We start from the raw sequence: 23355 nt of genomic DNA, 5'->3' as shown, positions 1-23355 counted from the left end.
CCGTTGTTTAAAAAAGGTTCCAAAAGAAATCCGGGAAATTATAGGCCAGTAAGTTTGACGTCGGTGGTGGGCAAGTTATTGGAAGGTGTGATAAGGGATAGGGTCTACAAATATTTGGATAGACAGGGACTTATTAGGGAGAGTCAACATGGCTTTGTGCGTGGTAGGTCATGTTTGACCAATCTATTAGAGTTTTTCGAGGAGGTTACCAGGAAAGTGGATGAAGGGAAGGCGGTGGATGTTGTCTATCTGGATTTCAGCAAGGCTTTTCACAAGGTCCCTCATGGGAGGTTAGTTAGGAAGGTTCAGTCGCTAGGTATACATGGGGAGGTAGTAAATTGGATAAGACACTGGCTCAATGGAAGAAGCCAGAGAGTGATTGTGGAGAATTGCTTCTCTGAGTGGAGGCCTATGACTCGTGGTGTGCCGCAGGGATCGGTGTTGGGTCCATTGTTGTTTGTCATCTATATCAATGATCTGGATGATAATGTGGTAAATCGGATCAGCAAATTTGCTGATGATACAAAGATTGGAGGTGTAGTGGACAGTGAGGAAGGTTTTCAAAGCTTGCAGAGGGATTTGGACCAACTCGAAAAATGGGCTGAAAAATGGCAAATGGAATTTAACGCAGACAAGTGTGAGATATTGCACTTTGGAAGGACAAACCAAAGTAGAACGTACAGGGTAAATGGTAGGACTTTGAAGAGTGCAGTTGAACAGAGGGATGTGGGAATACAGATACAGAATTCCCTAAAAGTGACGTCACAGGTGGATAGGGTCGTAAAGTGTGACTTTGGTACATTGGCCTTTATAAATCGGAGTATCGAGTATAAAAGTTGGAGTGTTATGGTAAGGTTATATAAGGCATTGGTGAGGCCGAGTTTGGAGTATTGTGTACAGTTTTGGTCACCTAGTTACAGGAAGGATGTAAATAAGGTTGAAAGAGTGCAGAGAAGGTTCACAAGGATGTTGCCGGGACTTGAGAAGTTGAGTTACAGAGAGAGATTGAATAGGTTGGGACTTTATTCCCTGGAGCGTAGAAGATTGAGGGGTGATTTGATAGAGGTGTATAAGATTTTGATGGGTATAGATAGAGTGAATGCAAGTAGGCTTTTTCCGCTGAGGCTCGGGGAGAAAAAAACCAGAGGGCATGCGTTAAGGGTGAAAGGAGAAAAGTTTAAAGGGAATATTAGGGGGGGCTTCTTCATGCAGAGAGTGGTGGGAATGTGGAATGAGCTGCCGGATAAAGTGGTAAATGCGGGGTCACTTTTAACATTTAAGAAAAACTTGGATGGGTTCATGGATGAGAGGGGTGTGGAGGGATATGGTCCAAGTGCAGGTCAGTGGGACTAGGCAAAAAATGGTTCGGCACAGACAAGAAGGGCCAAAAGGCCTGTTTCTGAGCTGTAATTTTCTATGGTTCTATTGTTCTAAGATAGCAGGACAGGTAGGTGTTTGAGATGACATGTGGGATACTTGCCTTTATTAGCCGAGGCATAGAATATAAGAGCAGGGAGGTTATGATGGAGCTGTATAAAACACTCATTAGGCCACAGCTAGAGTATTGTGTGCGGTTCTGATCACCACACTATAGGAAGAATGTGATCGCGCTGGAGAGGGTGCAGAGGAGATTCACTGGGATGCTGCCTGGGATGGAACGTTTCAGCTATAAAGAGAGGCTGATTAGGCTGGAGTTGTTTTCCTCAGAGCAGAGAAGGTTGAGGGGGAACCTGATCGAGATGCACAAAATTATGAGGGATACAGATAGAGTGGATGGAAAGGAACCGTTTCCCTAAGTAGAGGGGTCAATAACCAGGGGGCATAAACTTAAGTTAATGAGCAGGAGATTTAGTGGGGATTTAAGGAGAAATATTTAAGGCAAGGATAGATAAATTTTTGAACAGTAAAGAAATTAAGGGTAAGTGGAGCTGAGTCCACGAAAAGATCAGCCATGATCTTATTGAATGGCGGAGCAGACTCGAGGGTCAAGATGGCCAACTCCTGCTCCTCGTTCTTATGCTCTTAAACATTTCCACCCAGAGGGTGGTGGGAATCTGGAACTCGCTGTCTAAGGTCGAGGCGGGAACCCTCACAACATTTAAGCGGTATTTAGATGAGCTCTTGAAATGCCAAAGCGTGCAAGACTACGGAGCCAAAGCTGGAAAGTGGGATTCAAATTGCCAGGTGTTTGATGGCCGGCATAGACAGGATGGGCCAAAGGGCCTCTTTTTGTGCTGGAAAACTCTGACTCCATTGGGAACAAAGTCATCCTGTGGACGATCTGGGAGTTGAAGTAAGATGATGCTGATGCGATTTGTGAGGAATTACCTTGGCGTAACAGTAAATGATGACTGCATTCTCCAGGTTCATTACTTGGGTGCAGATGATCTCACAATGTCTCTGTAATGATTCAAGCTCAAACAAACTTGCTGCAGAGAGCAACTAAAAAAACACAAGAGAAAAAGATTGTCAAATAAAACATGAATTTCTAGTTTTCATTTTAATTTTCTTATGTGAGGCGTACAGTTAGAATTCTTTTAAACACAAATAAATAACATTTTCCTGTATCAGCAACTGATTGGTGCCTGTTCCACACACATTGCTGTGAGTGGTGCCACCTCGAATCCCGACAGTGCAGAAGGAAATCATTCGACCCATCGAGTCTGTACCAACTCTTGGACAGAGCATCTTACCCAGGCCCTATCCCTGTAACCCCGCACATTTACCCCACTAATCCCACTAACCTACACATCTTGGGACACTGAGACAATTTAGCATAGCCAATCCACCTAACCAGCACATCTTTGGACTGTGGGAAGAAACCGGAACATCCGGAGGAAACCCATGCAGACACGGGGAGAACATGCAAACTCCACACAGACAATGACCCAAGCTGGGAAATGAACCCGGGTCCCTGGCACTGTGAGACAGCCGTGCCAACCACAATGCCACCGTGTCACCCCATCTACAGTAGGGTCTGTTCCCCCCTCCTCCCACATTTGTCTATGCGAGTGAAAATTTTCTTTAATTTTCCTGCGTGCAGTTCGGTTCTTCCTCTCCGAGAATATTCCCACTTGATGACCTCCATGTGTTCCCATGGTCTATTGAGAGCCTGGATCTACTCACCACAGCCCAGTGCATAAGGATACCCAAAGATCCCTCTCCAAATTCCTTTTCTCAATCTCCAGGGAACACTTGAAATTCTCTCAACACCACCTTAACAGTGTTAGTTAATGCTGCAATATATACTGCAATCCTCCTCAAAGGAAAGGTGTGAGAGAATCGGGATCTTTTCTTGTGTTTTAGCAGCTAATTATACTCAGTCTGCTGTTACACAAGTAGTAGCATAGTGTCCGAGGCCCAACCATCTTCAGCTGCTTCATCAATGACCTTCCCTCCAACATAAGGTCAGAGATGGAGACGTTCACTGACGACTGCACAATGTTCAGCACCATTTGCGACTCCTCAGATACTGAAGCAATCTGTGCTCAAATGCAGCGTGACCTGGATAATATCCAGGCTTGGGCTGACCAGTGGCAAGTAACGATTGTGCCACACAAATGCCAGGCAATGACCATCACCAACAAGAGACACTCTAACCATTTCCCCATGACATTCAATGGCATTATAAATTCTGAATCTCCCACTATCAACATTCTAGGAGTTGCCATTGACCAGAAACTCAACTGGAATGGCCATAGAAATACTGTGGCTACAAGAGCAGGTCAGAGGCTGGGAATATTGCGGCAAGTAACTCACCTCCTGACTCCCCAAAGCCTGTCCACCATCTACAAGGCACAAGTCAGGAGTGTGATGGAATACTCCTCACTTGCCTGGATGGGTACAGCTCCAACAATGCACAAGAAGTTCAACACCATCCAGGACGAGACAAAGCAGCTCACTTTGACACCCCATTCCCCACTTTAAATCATAGAATCATAGAAACCCTACAGTGCAGAAGGAGGCCATTCGGCCCATCGAGTCTGCACCGACCACAATCCCACCCAGGCCCTACCCCCACATATTACACAATCCCACCCAGGCCCTACCCCCACATATTTACCCGCTAATCCCTCTAACCTATGCATCCCAGGACTCTAAGGGGCAATTTTTAACCTGGCCAATCAACCTAACCCGCACATCTTTGGACTAGAGCAGGTCTTGTTTGAGAGCAGATATCCACTCCATCTGACGAAGGAGCAGCGCTCTGAAAGCTAATGGCATTTGCGACCAAATAAACCTGTTGGACTTTAACCTGGTGTTGTTAAAACTCTTACTTTAGATTCCCAGCCAGAAACATCCTATCCACATTGGCCCTGTCACTGTGAAAATTTTGTACATTTCAGTGAGGTCACCCCTCATTCTCTGAAACTCTGGAGAATTCCAATCTCGGATCTTCTCAATCTCTCCTCAGAAAACAATCCCACCATCCCAGGGATTAGTTTGCTCAAGCTTCACTGCACTCCCTCTATGGTAAGAATATCCCTCCTTCGATAATGAAGCCACAGGACATTGGAAGGATTTTAAATGAATAATTCTCATTGGTCTTCACTCTGGAAAAGGAGAATGTAGGTACAGAATTCAGGAAAAGGGACTGTGAGGAACTTGCACAGTTTGACAGAGGGAATGGGGAGATAGTGGAGGCTCTAATGGGTTTAAAAACAAGCAAATCTCCAGGCCCGGATGAACTGCATCCCCGGATGCTGTGAAAGGTAAGGCAGGACATTGCAGAGGCTCTGACACAAATTTTTAATTCCTCTCTGGCCACAGGAGAAGTGCAGGAAGAATGAACTAAACCATTCCTCGCCTGTAGGGGAAGCGGCAGGGCTTAAACGATAGCATTGGAAAGAGATAGGATCAGGCAGGCTAGGAAAGTGTTTCTCTGGAGTAAAGGGAAATACAGTGTCATCAGGGAGGAAATTAGACGGGTAAATTGGAAGGAGGCATTCTTGGGGAAAAGTACCGATGGAAAGTGGAGGATTTTCAAGGAATGTTTGTCTGGAGCTCTGCATGACAACGTTCCGATGAGACAGGGGGGTGTTGGTAGGGTACGGGAACCGTGGTGCACGAAGGTTGTGATGAACCTGGTGAATAAGAAAAGAGAGGTGTACAGAAGGTTCAGAGAGCTAGGAGGTGTTAAGGATTTAGAGGAGTATACGGGATGTAGGAAGGAGCTTAAGAAGGAAATTAGGAGAGCGAGAAGGGGTCATGAGAAGGCCTTGGCGGGTAAGATTAAGGAGAATCCCAAGGCTTTCTACAAATATGTCAAGAGTAAAAGGATGAGATGTGAAGGCATAGGACCCTTAAAAGGTGAAGGGGGAAAAGTTTGTGCTGAACCGTTAGAAATGGCGGAGGTGCTTAATGAATACTTTACCTCGGTATTCACGGTGGAAAGGGATCTGGGTGGTTGTACTGCTGGTTTGCGGTGGACAGAAAGGATCGAGCATGTGGACATAAAGAAAGAGGATGTGTTGGAACTATTGAATGGCATCAAGGTTGGTAAGTCGCCGGGACCGGATGGGATGTACCCCAGGTTACTGTGGGAGGCGAGGGAGGAGATTGCGGAGCCTTTGGCGATGATCTTTGCATCGTCGATGGAGACGGGAGAGGTTCCGGAGGATTGGAGGATTGCAGATGTGGTCCCTATATTCAAGAAAGGGAACAGGGACAGCCCGGGAAATTACCGACCGGTGAGTCTAACCTCAGTGGTTGGTAAGTTGATGGAGAGGATCCTGAGAGACAGGATTTATGATCATCTAGAGAAGTTTAGTATGATCAAAAGTAGTCAGCACGGCTTTGTCAAGGGCAGGTCGTGCCTTACGAGCCTGGTTGAGTTCTTTGAAAATGTGACCAAACACATTGACGAAGGAAGAGCGGTGGATGTGGTCTATATGGACTTCAGCAAGGCGTTCGATAAGGTCCCCCATGCAAGACTTCTTGAGAAAGTGAGAGGGCATGGGATCCAAGGGGCTGTTGCCTTGTGGATCCAGAACTGGCTTGCCTGCAGAAGGCAGAGAGTGGCTGTGGAGGGGTCTTTCTCTGCATGGAGGTCAGTGACCAGTGGAGTGCCCCAGGGATCTGTTCTGGGACCCTTGCTGTTTGTCATTTTCATAAATGACCTGGATGAGGAAGTGGAGGGATGGGTTGGTAAGTTTGCTGACGACACCAAGGTAGGTGGTGTTGTGGATAGTTTGGAGGGATGTCAGAAGTTGTAGCGAGACATAGATAGAATGCAAGACTGGGCGGAGAAGTGGCAGATGGACTTCAACCCGGATAAGTGTGTGGTGATCCATTTTGGCAGATCCAATGGGATGAAGCAGCAGTATAATATGAAGGGTACCATTCTTAGCAGTGTAGAGGATCAGAAGGACCTTGGGGTCCGGGTCCATAGGACTCTTAAATCGGCCTCGCAGGTGGAGGATGCGGTCAAGAAGGCGTACGGCGTACTGGCCTTCATTAATCGAGGGATTGAGTTTAGGAGTCGGGAGATAATGCTGCAGCTTTATAGGACCCTGGTTAGACCCCACTTGGAGTACTGCGCGCAGTTCTGGTCACCTCATTACAGGAAAGATGTTGAAGCCATTGAAAGGGTGCAGAGGAGATTTACAAGGATGTTGCCTGGATTGGGGGGCATGCCTTATGAGGATAGGTTGAGGGAGCTTGGTCTCTTCTCCCTGGAGAGACGAAGGATGAGAGGTGACCTGATAGAGGTTTACAAGATGTTGAGAGGTCTGGATAGGGTAGACTCTCAGAGGCTATTTCCAAGGGCTGAAATGGTTGCTACGAGAGGACACAGGTTTAAGGTGCTGGGGGGTAGGTACAGAGGAGATGTCAGGGGTAAGTTTTTCACTCAGAGGGTGGTGGGTGAGTGGAATTGGCTGACGTCGGTGGTGGTGGAGGCAAACTCGTTGGGGTCTTTTAAGAGACTTCTGGATGAGTACATGGGATTTAATGGGATTGAGGGCTATAGATAGGCCTAGAGGTAGGGATATGATCAGCGCAACTTGTGGGCCGAAGGGCCTGTTTGTGCTGTGGCTTTCTATGTTCTATGTTAAACACTCAGCAAACCTGCTGTAGCAGCAGAGGGCACCAGTACGCATGTGCAGACCTCTGTGGCTGCACATGCGCAATGGCAACCAGCAGAGGCCTGACAAAGAGAAAGAGAGAGAGAGCGAGACCTGTCAGACCTCTGCTGCTGCAACCAGCTTCAACCCAAACCCTCTCCCCACCATCGCGGGGGCCCATGGCCAATCGCGAGCCCCACACCACCTGGAAATATTCCTCCCCCCCCCCCCCCCAACCGTCCAGACCGATCGCCCTCTCTCCCCCACCAATCACGCCTGCAGAGTGGCAGTGGGCCTCCCACCGATCACCTGCAAAATGCGGAGCATGCCCCCAGAAAGCCCCAGCCCCACAGACCCCACCCCTTGGCACTGTCCAGTACCTGGTGGGCAGTGCCAGGGTGCCCAGTGGGCAGTGCCAGTTTATCAGACTGGCACTGCCCAAGGGGCACCCCCTCTTCTCGCCAACCTCCCCGGGGGATCCTCAATGGCCTCTAGTTCTACCGGTGAGGCCATCACGACTGGTCCACATTGCGAGGGACCAGCTATGATTCTCGCCGGAGAGAAGCTCCCCCGGCGAGTGAGCCGGGACGATTCCATCCCAGACTCATCAATTACACGCAAAAGCAGATTTCAATAAATTTAAATAATTTATTCAGCATCTTGAGGCTGATTTCCCCGGATATCAATGGCAGCAAGATCGCAAGAGGCGAGAAATTGGGTGCGAACCAGATTCCTCGGCTCTCTCGCGATCTTATCGGGTCAGCACGCCCATTGGCCGGTGGGCCACGACGGTAAGATCACCCCCCGTGTGTGCAATGCCTTACTTCTCGAGCAGAAAGTGTCAGAACGCGGACCCCTGACCCCTTGAGCTTCTGGCTAAAAAAATCATTTTTAAATGCACAAACTTTTGTATCCAAAATTCAAAGAATTAAAAAAACAAATATTGTGGCAGAATGTAACAACCTCCATCCAACCTCTGTTCATCGGTCAGTAAAATACTCAGTTACTGTCCTCCTCAGATTCTGATGCACTCCCCTCTTCACACTGTTCATATTTCATACTCAATCCTGTCCTTGCACTGGAGTCCCCAAAACCTCAAATTTAAAATGATCATCTTTGTATTTGAATTCTTTTGTGGAATCATCCCGGCATTTCCTACTTCAGTAACTTCCTTCACAACTACAACCTCTCCCCCGGAATTCTTCCTCTAACTTTCCTTTTGTGTAACTCCCCTCGGCCTGCTCTTGGCAATTCCAGCTGTCCAGGCCACATTCTCTGAAATTCCCTCCCAAGTTCTCCACTTTCCTGCTTTAAGATGTTCTTTAAACTCACTTCTTTGACCAAACTGCCCCTCCTAATAATCCCTTTATTGGTTTAACAGCCACCGAGCGACTGTGCTGTCGGAAAGGCACTGAGGCTTCTTCTCGGATAATACCGGATATAAAAGTTTCTGTAGTAATATTGATGTGAAGTGTGCTTACCTCCAACACGTCAGCGATGGGAATATTTATTGATTCAGAATCACCGTAATACAAATATTGCATCATCATCTAGAGAGATATTAAGCAGCTGAGGTGAGAAGCATCAATCAGGAAAAACACAATCATTTCCTGCAATGTTCTCAATAATAATCAGACCAAAGCTTTGTAAATATTTAATACAAAATACAGTTTATTGTAAATATACCAAGTTAACAAAGGGACTTTATCATGACCCAGAAACTGTGCGCAATTGGCTGAAAGGCAGTGATGTGAATTGTTGCTCACTCGTTAATATTAACAGATAATATCTGGCAGCAAGTGATTGGTGGAACTAAAATACTGAACACAATTTACACAAAGTCCTGTTAGATTTTCATTTTGACAGAGTGGACAAATGTGAGGTGATGCATTTTGGGAGGTCTAATACAGATAGGAAATATACAGTAAATGGCAGAACCCTTAAGAGTATTGATAGGCAAAGGGATCTGGGTGTACAGATACACAGGTCATTGAAAGTGGCAATGCAGGTGGAGAAGGTAGTCAAGAAGACATACGGCATGCTTGCCTTCATCAGCCAGGGCACTGAGTTTAAAAATTGGCAAGTCATGTTGCAGCGTTCTAGAACCTTAGTTAGGCCACACTTGGAATATAGTGTTCAATTCTGGTCTGTCAAAATGAAAATACTAACAGCACTTCATACAAATTGTGTTCAATACTCCAGTCGGAGTCTCATGGGGGAGGGAGGGCGAGGGGATTGATTTAGACGTGTTGGTGTCTGGGTTCAGAGAGACAGAGGAGCGGGGGACACTGGTGATGGCTGCTGGGGGGAGGGGGGTGGTGGCGGCAGGGGAGGGGTTGTTGATAGAGGTGGGTGCCGGCTCAGGTTGTATGGGGGGGAGGGGGAGAAGGTGGGAGGTGCCGATGATGGGGGAGGGAGGTGCAATCCTCGGGGGTGGGAGTGGGGGTAGGGTGGAGAAATTCCAACTTCGCTCGGGGGCGGATGGGGGGCACTGAGACCTCTGTGATAGGTTGGGGGGGAGGTTTACTCAGGCTCTGATTGGGCCACCCGATCTCTGAGCAGCTGGGGCCTCGCCCCCTCTTTATCTTCATCACATGACCTCACATTGTCACCAAACCTCTTTATTCAGCCAATCAGAAACATGGGAATTAAGGCAGTGGGGTGCGGGGGGGAGGGGGTGGAGAGGGGGGAAGGCAGAGGGGAAGTAAGGGGGGGGCGGGTGGCAGGGAGAGGGGTGAGGGGATGGGGGAGAGATGAGGGGATGGGGGAGGGGTGTGGGGATGGGGGGAGGGGTGTGGGGGCAGGGGATGGGTGAGGAGGCAGGGTGAGTGGGCGGGGTGAGGGGTGTGGGTGAGGGGGCGGGGTGAGGGGGCGGGGTGAGAGGGCGGGGGTGAGGGGGCAGGGTGAGGGGGCGAGTGGGCAGGGGAGGGTGTGGGGGCCAGGGGAGGGGTGTGAGGACGGTGAGAGGGGTGTGGGGGAGGGGTGAAGGGACGGGGAAGGGGTGAGAGGGCACGGGAGGGATGTGGAGGCAGGTGGAGAGCTGAGGGGGTGGGGGGAGGGGATGGGGAGGGGTGTGGGGGCGGGGGGAGGGGAGTGGGGGCGGGGGGAAGGGTATGGGGCAGGGTTGAGGGGGCGGGTGAGGGGGCAGGGGGGTTGAGGGGGTGGGGGACGGGTGTGCGGGGTGGGGGAGAGGTGGGGGGCAGGGGAAGGGTTAAGGGGTGGGGGAAGGGTGTGGAGGCAGGTGGAGAGGTGTGGGGAGGGGTGAGGGGAGGGGAGGGGTGTGGGGGCAGGGGGAAGGATATGGGGGAGGGGTGAGGGGGCAGGGCGAGGGGTGAGAGGGTGGGGGGAGGGGTGCGGGGCGGGGTAGGGGAGTGGGGGAGAGGTGCGGGGGCAGGGGGAGGATGTGGGGCGGGGTGAGGGGGCGGGAAGGGGTGTGGAGGCAGGTGGAGAGGTGTGGGGGTGGGGTGTGAGGGTGGGGGGAAGAGTATGGGGAGGGGTGAGGGGGTGAGGGCAGGGGTAGGGGTGTGGAGGCGGGGGGAAGGATATGGGGGAGGGGTGAGGGGGCAGGGCGAGGGGTGAGAGGGTGGGGGGAGCGGTGCGGGGCGGGGTAGGGGAGTGGGGGAGAGGTGCGGCGGCAGGGGGAGGATGTGGGGAGGGGTGAGGGGGTGGGGAGGGGTGTGGAGGCAGGGGGAGAGGTGTGGGGGAGGGGTGTGGGGGTAGGGGGAAGGGTATGGGGAGGGGTGAGGGGGTAGGGGTGTGGGGAGGGGTGAGGGGGCAGCGGGAGGGGTGAGAGGCTGGGGGCAGGGGTTCGGGGGCAGGGTAGGGGAGTGGGAGAGAGGTGAGGGGGCAGGGGGAGGGATGTGGGGAGGGGTGAGGGGGCGGGGAGAGGTGTGGAGGCAGGTGGAGAGGTGTGGGGGTGGGGTGTGAGGGTGGGGGGAAGAGTATGGGGAGGGGCGAGGGGGTGAGGGCAGGGGTAGGGGTGTGGGGAGGGGTGAGGGGGCAGGGGAGGGGTGTGGGGGAGGGATGAGGGGGTGGGGGAGGGAAGAGGGGACGGGGAGGGATGTGAGGGCAGGGGAAGGGTATGCGGGAGGGGTGAGGGGGCAGGAGAGGGGTGAGGGGGTAGGGCGAGGGGTGTGGGGGAGGGAGGAGGGGACGGGGAGGGATGTGAGGGCAGGGGAAGGGTATGGGGGAGGAGTGAGGGGGTAGGGTGAGGGGTGAGGGGAAGGGGGGTGGATAAGTCGTCTGAAACACTGTGAATGCTGATCAACATATTAGTCTAAAATTCAGAAACAGCTGGGTACCTGGAAGATGTGATATTTAATATCACTGATCTCGATAAACTTGCACGGCTGGTTCTCTGCAGATGTTTTATTATTCAGCAGCATCTTAAATCTGGGAGGAGGATCGAGAGGGGGTGAGTTTTTGGTTAAACAATTCCACACAGTTGAATCAGTTCTATTTATTACTTTCCCTTTGCTGCATCATATCACAGATCATTTATCAATGTGTCTGCACCTGACAAAGGTTTCTGCTATCGTTGTGTCAGCACCAAGGGTTAATATCAGTATCCGGGACAGCGCTGGTTAGAACAGAGCTGGTATCCCTGAAGTGGAAAACTTTTACATGGGAATAATCCAAAATTGGGTTTGAAGATATCCGGTGCTGTGGCTGTTTCCTTTGGCAGTTTGTTCCACTGGAACAGTGTCACTGAGAGAGTGTCACGATTGGCCCATCTCTACCATACATCCTCTGCCAAATAGTTAGGTATCAAACTGCATATTTCAAAATGCATGATTCCGATCATTAGAGCTAATGCTTCTTGCTCGATGTTGGAGTAGTTGGATTGCATTATGGGCAGATATTTTGGAGCAAATTAATCAGTTTGCCTTTTGTAGTGTCCATGCTCCCAGTACATCAGATATAGTCTCGCCAGTATCCTGTACAGTTGCAGCAAGACTTCCTGACTCCTATCCTCCAACCGCCTTGAAATAAGGGCCAACATTCCAATAGCTTCCTGATTACCTGCTGTATCTGTGCACGAGCTTTCTATGTTTTGTGCACAAGTCTTTTTGTGTTGCAGCTTTCTGCAGTTTTTCTTCATTTAAATAATACTGTTCTTTTGTTCTCTCTTCCAAAATGAACAACTTTACATTTTCCCACATTATCCTCCATTTGCCAACTTGCTCATGGAATGTTGGTCTTTATTTCAAGGAGGGTTGAGGTATAAGAGTCGGGAAGTCTTGCTGCAACTGTACAAGATACTGGTGAGACCACATCTGGGGCACTGGGAACGTGGAAACTACAAAAATACAAACTGATACATTTGTCCACTTTGTGACATTAGTGTACCTTTAGGAAATGTTTTTTAGTCATGTTCTCTGCAGTTGTAAGCAAATCTTTTCGATTTTTTTCATTGTCGCTGGGCCATCTGCTAGAAGTCCTTTTATTGCTACTTCAATGGCTTAAATGGGGTTTTGTTTATTTTTACTCTAAGACCTTTTACGTCCTTGCATTGTGAGAGGGAAGATTGATTGCCAAGTCAAAGTCAGGAGGTTCCTCCCCAGAGGAAAAAGTCTAAGGAGTCATTTTCAGTTTTAGTTTAGAAGAGGGTAGACATCAAGCTGGAAAGCAGTGTTTCTCTCTCTCTCTCTTTCCCTGGTTTTGGAAATTCTGCTGTTAGCTGGAAGCAAGGTTCCTGGCCTTCCTGAAGTAGAAAATCTGCTGTTGGTGGTTGGCTTGCCTCGAGTCTCTCTCTCCATTGTGTTTTGGGAAGCTGTTCTGACTCCAAGCTTGTCTGTGCGTGCCTCAAGAGAACAGCAACATTCAACCAAAGGACTAAATTACAGTGTCACGTGGGCATTTGTAGTTTCTGTGATAAACCTGTGGTGAGGGTTTTGTTTATGGGATTGGTTTTATTGGGACATTTCCTATATCCATTAAGATTTATACAATATCATGGTTGTTTTTTTGTTTGTAATTGGTAAAAGTTCTTGCTAATTTTCTTTCTATACATGTTAACTGTATACTTAAATAAACTTTGTTTGATAAAAGCTCCCTGGTGGGTCATTTGAATCATACCTGAAGTGAAACATCTCATGCTCACCCGAGCCAAATTCAAAATGCAAAGCTTATGATCCAGGTGGACTTCATAAAACACTGGAGTTTCTGACCTGAATTATAACAACTTACTTAACCTTTCAATATCTCTCAGTAAACTGTTTGTATCCCTCTCACAACTTGCCATTGCACCTATTTTTGTGTCGTCTGCAAATTTGGCTACAGTACATTCGCTTCCTTCCTCCAAGTCATGAATTTATATTGTAAACAGTTGCAGTCCCAGATCCCTGTGGAACCCCATTGGTCATGATGTGGAGATGCCGGCGTTGGACTGGGGTAAACACAGTAAGAAGTCTAACACCAGGTTAAAGTCCAACAGTTTCATCGTTCCACAGGACCAGGCTGAGGAGAAGGCAGTTGGTTTGTTCACTACATTTATTTATTTATTTTAAGTTAAATTTGTGTAAAAAATCGGAGGTTTTTTTTAAAACAGGAAGTGGGCCCAGCAGGAGTCTGGGAAGGTTTTTGGAGGGTTTAAAAGTAGGCCGCACTTTTGAGCGGGCAGCGTCGTTAGCGGGCAGCAGAGTGAGCAGGAGGCAGAGTGAAAGCTGTAGGGCTTTGGCTCACAGGGCTTGAGTGAGCAGGAGGCAGAGTGAAAGCTGTAGGGCTTTGGCTCACAGGGCTTGAGTGAGCAGGAGGCAGAGTGAAAGCTGTAGGGCTTTGGCTCAAAGGGCTTGAGTGAGCAGGAGGCAGAGTGAAAGCTGTAGGGCTTTGGCTCACAGGGCTTGAGTGAGCAGGAGGCAGAGTGAAAGCTGTAGGGCTTTGGCTCACAGGGCTTGAGTGAGCAGGAGGTAGAGTGAAAGCTGTAGGGCTTTGGCTCACAGGGCTTGAGTGAGCAGGAGGCAGAGTGAAAGCTGTAGGGCTTTGGCTCACAGGGCTTGAGTGAGCAGGAGGCAGAGTGAAAGCAGTAGGGCTTTGGCTCACAGGGCTTGAGTGAGCAGGAGGCAGAGTGAAAGCTGTAGGGCTTTGGCTCACAGGGCTTGGGCGAGCAGGGGTGAGTTAATTCATTTTTTGCTGTTTCTACCTGGTACTGGCAAGGTATCTAGAGGGGATGGGTGTGAAGGCAGTGCAATGTTCCTCTTGCACTATGTTCGAGGTGAGGGACGACGTCAGTGTCCCTGCTGATTATACCTGTGAGAAGTGCATCCATCTGCAGCTCCTCCAAAACCGTGTAAGGGAACTGGAGCTGGAGTTGGAGGAACTTAGGATCATTAGGGATGCAGAGATGGCCATAGACAGAAGCTTCAGGGATACAGTTACTCCGCGGAATGAAAATAGATGGGTGACGGTGAGAGGGGCTGGGAAGAAGCAGTCGGTGCAGGGATCCCCTGTGGTCGTTCCCCTTAGCAATAAGTATTCCGCTTTGGATACGGTTGAGGGGGACGACATACCAGTGGTGAGCCGCAGTGAGAGGATCTCCGGCACTGAGTCCGTCCCTGTGGCTCAGGAGGGTAAGGAGGAGAGCGGGAGGGCAATAGTTATTGGGGACTCGTTAGTTAGAGGGATAGATAGGAGGTTCTGTGGCAGCAAAAGAGACTCGAGGATGGTTTGTTGCCTACCGGATGCCAGGGTCCGTGACGTCTCGGACCGTGTTTTCCGGATTCTTAAGGGGGAGGGGAAACAGTCACAAGTCGTGGTACACATTGGTACCAACGACATAGGTAAGAGAAGGGACGGGGATTTAAAACAGGAATTTCGGGAGCTCGGCTGGAAGCTGAGAGCAAAGACAAAACATGTAGTCATCTCTGGTACGTTGCCGGTGCCACGTGATAGCGAGTTGAGGAACAGGGAGAGAGTGCAGTTAAACATGTGGTTGCAGGGATGGTGCAGGAGGGAGGGTTTCAGATACGTGGATAATTGGAACACGTTCTGGGGAAGGTGGGACCTCTACAAACAGGACGGGGTGCACCTGAACCAGAGGGGCACCAATATCCTGGGAGGGAAATTTGCTACGGCTCTTCAGGGGGATTTAAACTAATTTGTCAGGGGAGTGGGAAAAGGAGTTGTAGTCCAGAAGTCAGTGTTGAGGGTGGTGAGGTATTGGGGAAGGTATCAGGGTCAAGGGTGGGTACCGGTAGACAGGAAGATGGGTTGAAGTGTGTCTACTTCAATGCAAGGAGCATCCGGAACAAGGTGGATGAACTTGGGGCGTGGATTGCTACTTGGGACTACGATGTTGTGGCCATTACGGAGACGTGGGTAGAACAAGGACAGGAATGGTTGTTGGACGTTCCGGGGTATAGATGTTTCACTAAGTGTAGGGAAGCTGGTAAAAGAGGTGGAGGAGTAGCATTGTTAATCAAGGATAGTTTAACGGCTGCGGAAAAGCACTTTGAGGGGGATCTGCACACTGAGGTAATATGGGCTGCAGTTAGAAACAGGAAAGGAGCGGTCACGTTGCTAGGAGTTTACTATAGGCCCCCAAATAGTAATAGAGATGTGGAGGAAGAAATTGCTAAGCAGATTATGGATACGTGTGGGGGTCACAGGATAGTTGTCATGGGGGACTTTAACTTTCCAAATATTGATTGGAACCTTTGTAGGTCGAATAGTTTGGATGGGGCACTTTTTGTGCAGTGTGTGCAGGAGGGTTTCCTGACACAAAATGTGGATAGGCCGACAAGGGGTGAGGCCACATTGGATTTGGTACTGGGAAATGAACCGGGCCAAGTGTTAGATTTGGTTGTGGGAGAGAACTTTGGAAATAGTGACCACAATTCGGTGTCTTTTGTTATTGCAATGGAGAGGGATAGGGCCGGACGGCAGGGCAAGGCTTACAATTGGGGGAGAGGTAATTATGATGCGATTAGGCAAGAATTAGGGGGCATAAGATGGGAACAGAAACTGTCAGGGAAAGGCACTGATGAAAAGTGGAACTTTTTCAAGGAACAAATACTGGGTGTCCTTGATAGGTATGTCCCTGTCAGGCAGGGAGGAAATGGCCGAGTGAGGGAACCGTGGTTCACAAAAGAAGTGGAATGTCTTGTGAAAAGGAAGAGGGAAGCTTATGTAGGGATGAGGAAACAAGGTTCAGATGGCTCGACTGAGGGTTACAAGTTAGCAAGGAACGAGCTGAAAAGGGGGCTGAGGAGAGCTAGGAGGGGACATGAGAAGTCCTTGGCGGGTCGGATCAAGGAAAACCCCAAGGCTTTTTACTCTTATGTGAGGAATAAAAGAATGACCAGGGTGAGGTTAGGGCCGGTCAAGGACAGTGGTGGGAACTTGTGTATGGAATCAGTAGAGATAGGCGAGGTGATGAATGAATACTTTTCTTCAGTGTTCACCAAGGAGAGGGGCCATGTTTTTGAGGAAGAGAAGGTGTTACAGGCTAATAGGCTGGAGGAAATAGATGTTCGGAGGGAGGATGTCTTGGCAGTTTTGAATAAACTGAAGGTCGATAAGTCCCCTGGGCCTGATGAAATGTATCCTAGGATTCTTTGGGAGGCGAGGGATGAGATTGCAGAGCCTTTGGCTTTGATCTTTGGGTCCTCGCTGTCCATGGGGATGGTGCCAGAGGACTGGAGAGTGGCAAATGTTGTTCCTCTGTTTAAGAAAGGGAATAGAAATGACCCTGGTAATTATAGACCGGTTAGTCTGACTTCGGTGGTTGGTAAATTGATGGAAAAGGTCCTTAGGGATGGGATTTACGACCATTTAGAAAGATGCGGATTAATCCGGGATAGTCAGCACGGATTTGTGAAGGGCAAATCGTGCCTCACAAATTTGATAGAATTTTTTGAGGAGGTAACTAGGTGTGTTGATGAAGGTAGGGCGGTTGATGTCATATACATGGATTTTAGTAAGGCGTTTGATAAGGTCCCCCATGGTCGGCTTATGATGAAAGTAAGGAGGTGTGGGATAGAGGGAAAGTTGGCCGATTGGATAGGTAACTGGCTGTCTGATCGAAGACAGAGGGTGGTGGTGGATGGAAAATTTTCGGACTGGAGGCAGGTTGCTAGCGCAGTGCCGCAGGGATCGGTGCTTGGTCCTCTGCTCTTTGTGATTTTTATTAATGACTTAGAGGAGGGGGCTGAAGGGTGGATCAGTAAATTTGCTGATGACACCAAGATTGGTGGAGTAGTGGATGAGGTGGAGGCGTGTTGTAGGCTGCAAAGAGACATAGATAGGATGCAAAGCTGGGCTGAAAAATGGCAAATGGAGTTTAACCCTGATAAATGTGAGGTGATTCATTTTGGTAGGACTAATTTTAAATGTGGATTACAGGGTCAAAGGTAGGGTTCTGAAGACTGTGGAGGAACAGAGAGATCTTGGGGTCCATATCCACAGATCTCTAAAGGTTGCCACTCAAGTGGATAGAGCTGTGAAGAAGGCATATAGTGTGTTAGCTTTTATTAACAGGGGGTTGGAGTTTAAGAGCCGTGGGGTTATGCTGCAACTGTACAGGACCTTGGTGAGACCGCATTTGGAATATTGCGTGCAGTTCTGGTCACCTCACTATAAGAAGGATGTGGAAGCGCTGGAAAGAGTGCAGAGGAGATTTACCAGGATGCTGCCTGGTTTGGAGTGTCGATCTTATGAGGAAAGGTTGAGGGAGCTGGGGCTGTTCTCTCTGGAGCGGAGGAGATTGAGGGGAGACTTAATAGAGGTTTATAAAATGATGAAGGGGATAGATCGAGTGAACGTTCAAAGACTATTTCCTCGGGTGGATGGAGCTATTACGAGGGGGCATAACTATAGGGTTCATGGTGGGAGATATAGGAAGGATATCAGAGGTAGGTTCTTCACGCAGAGAGTGGTTGGGGTGTGGAATGGACTGCCTGCAGTGATAGTGGAGTCAGACACTTTAGGAACATTTAAGCGGTTATTGGATAGGCACATGGAGCACACCAGGATGGTAGGGAGTGGGATAGCTTGATCTTGGTTTCAGATGAAGGTCGGCACAACATCGTGGGCCGAAGGGCCTGTTCTGTGCTGTACTGTTCTATGTTCTATGTTCTATGTTCTAGTTTATTTGGTAGCAAAAGCCACTAGCTTTCGGAACAGGCTGTCCCTTCTTCAGGTGGGTGGGAGTTCTGATCATAAACAGGGCACAAAGACACAAACTCAATTTACATGAATAATTATTGGAATGTGAGTCTTTACAGCTAATCAAGTCTTAAAGGTTCCCCAAGGCGGCCTTCACGACACACGACAGCGCAGAGTCGCTGAGCAGAGACTGATAGCCAGGTTCCGCACACATGAGGACGGCCTCAACCGGGATCTTGGATTCATGTCACACTATCTGTAACCCCCACAACCTGCCTGGATGTGCAAAATCTCACTAGCTGTCCTGTCTGGAGACAATACACATCTCTTTAACCTGTGCTTAATGCTCCCTCCACTCACATTGTCTGTACCTTTAAGACTTGATTAGTTGTAAGGACTCACATTCCAATCCTTATTCATGTAAATTGAGTTTGTGTCTTTGTGCCCTGTTTATGATCAGAACTCCCACCCACCTGACGAAGGGACAGCCCGTTCCAAAAGCTAGTGGCTTTTGCTACCAAATAAACCTGTTGGACTTTAACCTGGTGTTGTTGAACCCCATTGGTTACAGGTCACTACCCTGAAAAAGAACCCCTTACCCCCACCTCCCCATTGGCCAGTTCTCTATCCATGCCAATATACTCCTTCCAACACCACTGGCTCTTATGACTACACTTACGTGAGGTACCTTGTCAAACACCTTCTGGAAGAACAAATACAACACATTTACTGGTTCCCCTCTCTCCAGTCTGATTGAAGCTTCCTTGAAAAACTACTAGTCCAACACAATTTCTCTTTCACGAAGCCGTGCCATCTCTGTTTGATTAGATTATAATTTTCCAAATGTTCTGCTGTTAATTCCTTAATAATTGATTCCAACATTTTTGCAGCAACAGATTTTGGGCCAATCGGCCGATAGTTACCTGCTTTTTACCTCCCTTTGATTTTGAATGGGGGTGTCACACTGGGAGACAGGCTGTGGGGAATCAGGAATTGACACTGCACACCCCAAATTTCTCCAGTTTAGTCAACAAGATTCAGACAATCAATGCCTCACAGTGTGTGCCAGTCAGAGATTACAATTCACGTTGCTGCATTCACTGGAGTTAAGCATCTACTGATGAACATGAAACCATTGTCGATTGCTGGAAAAACTCATCTTGTTCACTGGTGCGCTTCAGGGAAGGAAATTTGCCGGCCTTACCCTGTCTGGCCTACATGTGACTCCAGAGCCACAGCAATGTGGTTGACTCTCAACTGCCCTCTGAAATTGGAAGCCACTCAAGAGTAATTAGGAAAGGGTAATAAATGCTGGCCAGCCAGCGATGCCCATGTCCCACGAATGAATTTTAAAAACTATTTGACATTGAGCTTTGTGTCTCTGTAAGATTTCACTGCTGACGTTTGGACAGCAGTTTTGCATCATCAGGTATTTGAGCAGCAAAGCGGTTGAATAGTCCAGGTTGCTGGACCATAACAAGTTAATCCACAAAGTCGATCGTTAGAGGGATTGATTGGGATGGGGCAGGAGGTCATCGACTTCAGGCCTACGTGATGCTGGAGAACAGCACTCCTAAGAGCTGCGGTTAAGTTGGATGTAAACTTGATGCTGCTGAAAGTCGGTGGCTCCCGACAGGTATATTCAGGACAGTTCAGCTTAAACTGACTTTTAATCACCCATTTGCTACACCAAGCACATGGGCCCCGGGTGCCTTTACTCCAGCCTTTGTCAGTGCGCTGGATGGTACACGAGCTCACCGCACGCCACATTGGACCCTGAGGTGCCAGTTTTACATCAACAAATCTATTTTTAATGAATAATAAAAGGGTTTAGTTTTCAAATGAGTTTATGATAAATGGCACAACCGAAAATGATAAAAGTAGCTTACACCCAGAGTCATCTGAAATTGGTAATTATCCAGAGGATACAATCTAGAAATGACAGATCACAGTCAGAGTGTTCGAGGCTTCATGGTGGTGGATATACAGCACAGGGTGATTGTTCAATAATGCCAGTAACTATCGCGTCCAATTGCATTGCAGAGTGAGACACCAAGTGGAGACCAGTTTCCCTCAGGAAGGGAAGAGGAGTAATAATTGCCTCGGGAAAGTCTTCATTAGCAAACATTTTCTTGAGTTGCTGATGGTGACCGTGGCAGCAACGTGGCAGAGTCATCGCTGAGATTTATCAGCTGCTTTACGTCAGCAAATACCCAAATGGACATTAATTAAAAACAATTATTTATGATGGTTTTACCTGTTTGAGGCAGTAATTAGCAGAACTCTATGTGCGTAAAAAGGTTTGCCTTCCACTAAGAATGTCAAGTCCGACATTTCCTTATTATTCAGGAAGTGAGGATCTGAAAAGACAAAAATAATTTATGTTCAAATGGCCTTCAGTGAAAATGAAAGGCGTTTCCTTCAGATTCTGGTGCTGCCGATACGAGAGGATCAGGGAAGAGAACGGAGGGAGAACAGACTGAATACAGAAACACGGAAACTAGAAGCAGGAGTAGGCCATTCGGCCCATCGAGCCTGCTCCGTCATTCGTTCTGAATATGAAGCTCCGCCAGTTGATAACCTTATGGTTTTTGAGGAACATTCCTTTAGGGAGCAAAGGGAAAAATACTATATACTCAGATGCCAGTTGGTTCCCACGGCATTCAGCTCTGCATTAACAGGTTTTACTCAAGTATTGCTTCAAAAAGAGACATATTGAAGCTTTCCACCTTGGTTAGTGACTGGTAAAAACTTTTTTCTCTTTTTTTCTCTTGGCATTGCAGTTGTTGTTGTTGTTGTTGTACACTACAATAGTGTTTCTGTGTCATTTCGGTGGTTTATAGTTTGAAATGATTACATTCGGCAGTAACGAGGAGCAGGAAAGAAGGGCCCTCGGGAATTGGATAGAATCTGAAACAAAACATCTTTCAAAAGTTTAATTTACAGGGGTAAGACATGACAGGGGAGCTCCAAGCCGTGGTTTGCTCCTCTTGCTCCATGTGGGAGGCTGGGGACAGTTCCAGTCCCCTGGGTCAGCATGTGTGTGGGAAGTGTCTCCAGCTACAGCTCCTGGAAGCTCGAGTTTCAGAGCTGGAGCGGCGGCTGGAGACTCTGTGGAGCATCCGCGAGTCAGAGAGTATCGTGGACAGCACGGATAGAGAGGTGGTCACACCACGGGCTCAGACTCCACAGGCAGGAAGGGAATGGGTGACCACCAGACAGAGCAAGAGAGATAGGCAGGTAGTGCAGGAATCTCCAGTGGCCAATCTCCTGCAAAACAGATAAACCGCTTTGGTTACTGTTGAGGGGAATGACCTCTCTGGGGAAAGCAGCAGCAGCCAAACTGGTTGCACCACGGTTGGTTCTGCTGCAGAGGCGAGGGGTAAAAAGTGTGCCCGTGCAATAGTTATAGGGGATTCAATTGTAAGGAGAATAGACATGTGTTTCTGGCCGCAAATGAGATTCCAGGATGGTATGTTGCCCCCTGGTGCGAGGGTTAAGGATGTCTCAGAGTGGCTGCAGAACATTCTGAAGGGGGAGGGTGAACAGCCAGTGGTCGTGGTACACATTGGTATAAACAACATAGGTAAAAAAAGGGATGAGATCCTAAAAGCAGAATACAGGGAGCTAGGAAGAAAGCTAAGAAATCGGACCTCAAAGGTAGTGATCTCAGGATTACTACCGGTGCCACGTGCCAGTCAGAGTAGAAATGACAGGATATATCGGATAAATACGTGGCTGAAGAGATGGTGTCAGGGGCAGAGTTTCAGATTCCTGGGACATTGGGACCGGTTCTGGGGGAGGTGGGGCCTGTACAAATTGGACGGGTTACACCTGGGCAGGACTGGGACTGATGTCCGAGGGGGACTGTTTGCTAGAGCGGCTGGGGAGAGTTTAAACTAATATGCCAGGGGGATGGGAACCTATGTAAGGAGTCCGAGAAGGAGGGAGCAAGGACAACAACAAAAGATAGAAAAGGGAATCAGAAACGTGAAAGGCAGAGAAACCAAGGACAAAGTTCAAACAGGGCGATAGAGAAAAATATTGGGAGCGAGACAAACAATGTTAAAAAGACAAGCTTAAAGACTCTGTGCCTTAATGTGTGGAGCATTTGCAATAAAGTGGATGAACTAATTATGCAGATAACTTAGATAAATGCAAGGTGATGCATTTTGGTAAAGTGAACCAGGGCAGGACTTACTCAGTTAATGGTAGGGCGTTGGGGAGAGTTACAGAACAAAGAGATCTAGGGGTACATGTTCATAGCTCCTTGAAAGTGGAGTCACAGGTGGACAGAGTGGTGAAGAAGGCATTCGGCATGCTTGGTTTCATCGGTTAGAACATTGAATACAGGAGTTGGGACGTCTTGTTCAAGTCATACAAAACATTGGCAAGGCCACACTTGGAATACCAAAATTTGCTGGACTCTGGGGTGGTTCCCGCAGATTGGAAAACAGCAAATGTGACACCACTGTTTAAAAAAGGAGGTAGACAAAAGGCGGGTAACTATAGGCCGGTTAGTTTAACTTCTGTAGTAGGGAAATGCTTGAATCTATCATCAAGGAAGAAATAGCGAGACATCTGGATATAAATTGTCCCATTGGTAAGACGCAGCATGGGTTCATGAAGGGAAGATTATGTTCAACTAATTTGGTGGAATTCTTTGAGAACATTACATGTGCAGTGGACAATGGGGAACCTGTGGATGTGGTGTATCTGGGTTTCCAGAAGGCATTTGACAAGGTGCCGCACCAAAGACTGCTACATATGATAAAGGTGCACGGTGTTACGGGTAATGTATTAGCATGGATAGAGGATTGGTTAACTAACAGAAAGCAAAGAGTGGGGGTAGATGGGTGTTTTTCTGGTTGGCGATCAGTGACTAGTGGTGTGCCTCAGGGATCAGTGTTGGGACTGCAATTGTTTACGGTTTACATAGATGATTTGGAGTTGGGGACCAAGTGTAGTGTGTCAAAATTCACAGATGACACTAAGATGGGTGGCAGAGCAAAGTGTGCAGAGGACACTGAAAGTCTGCAAAGGGATATAGATGGTCTAAGTGAGTGGGTGAGGGTCTGGCAGATGGAGTACAATGTTTGTAAATGTGAGGTCATCCATTTTGGTAGGAATAACAGCAAAATGGACTATTATTTAAATGGTAAAAAATTGCAGCATGCTGCTGTGCAGA

At 48.4% G+C, this 23355-nt stretch overlaps 1 protein-coding gene across 2 annotated transcripts in view; it reads right to left on the bottom strand.

Annotated features, from left to right (window-relative positions):
* abtb2b (ankyrin repeat and BTB (POZ) domain containing 2b) overlaps positions 1-23355 on the bottom strand; it is a 346414-nt gene that overhangs the window by 9768 nt on the left and 313291 nt on the right. For both annotated transcript variants that reach the window (XM_078221062.1, XM_078221063.1), the window contains 4 exons: positions 20425-20527; positions 11366-11456; positions 8546-8614; positions 2329-2442 (listed from right to left, as the gene is read on the bottom strand). In XM_078221062.1, the coding sequence (XP_078077188.1) occupies positions 2329-2442; positions 8546-8614; positions 11366-11456; positions 20425-20527 (377 nt within the window). The remainder of the gene's footprint in view (positions 1-2328; positions 2443-8545; positions 8615-11365; positions 11457-20424; positions 20528-23355) is intronic.

This window comes from Mustelus asterias, chromosome 9 (genome assembly GCF_964213995.1).
Source record: "Mustelus asterias chromosome 9, sMusAst1.hap1.1, whole genome shotgun sequence".
NCBI classification, from domain to species: domain Eukaryota; kingdom Metazoa; phylum Chordata; class Chondrichthyes; order Carcharhiniformes; family Triakidae; genus Mustelus; species Mustelus asterias.
Note: the sequence above shows the minus strand (reverse complement) of the source record. Positions and strands in the feature narration are given on the sequence as shown.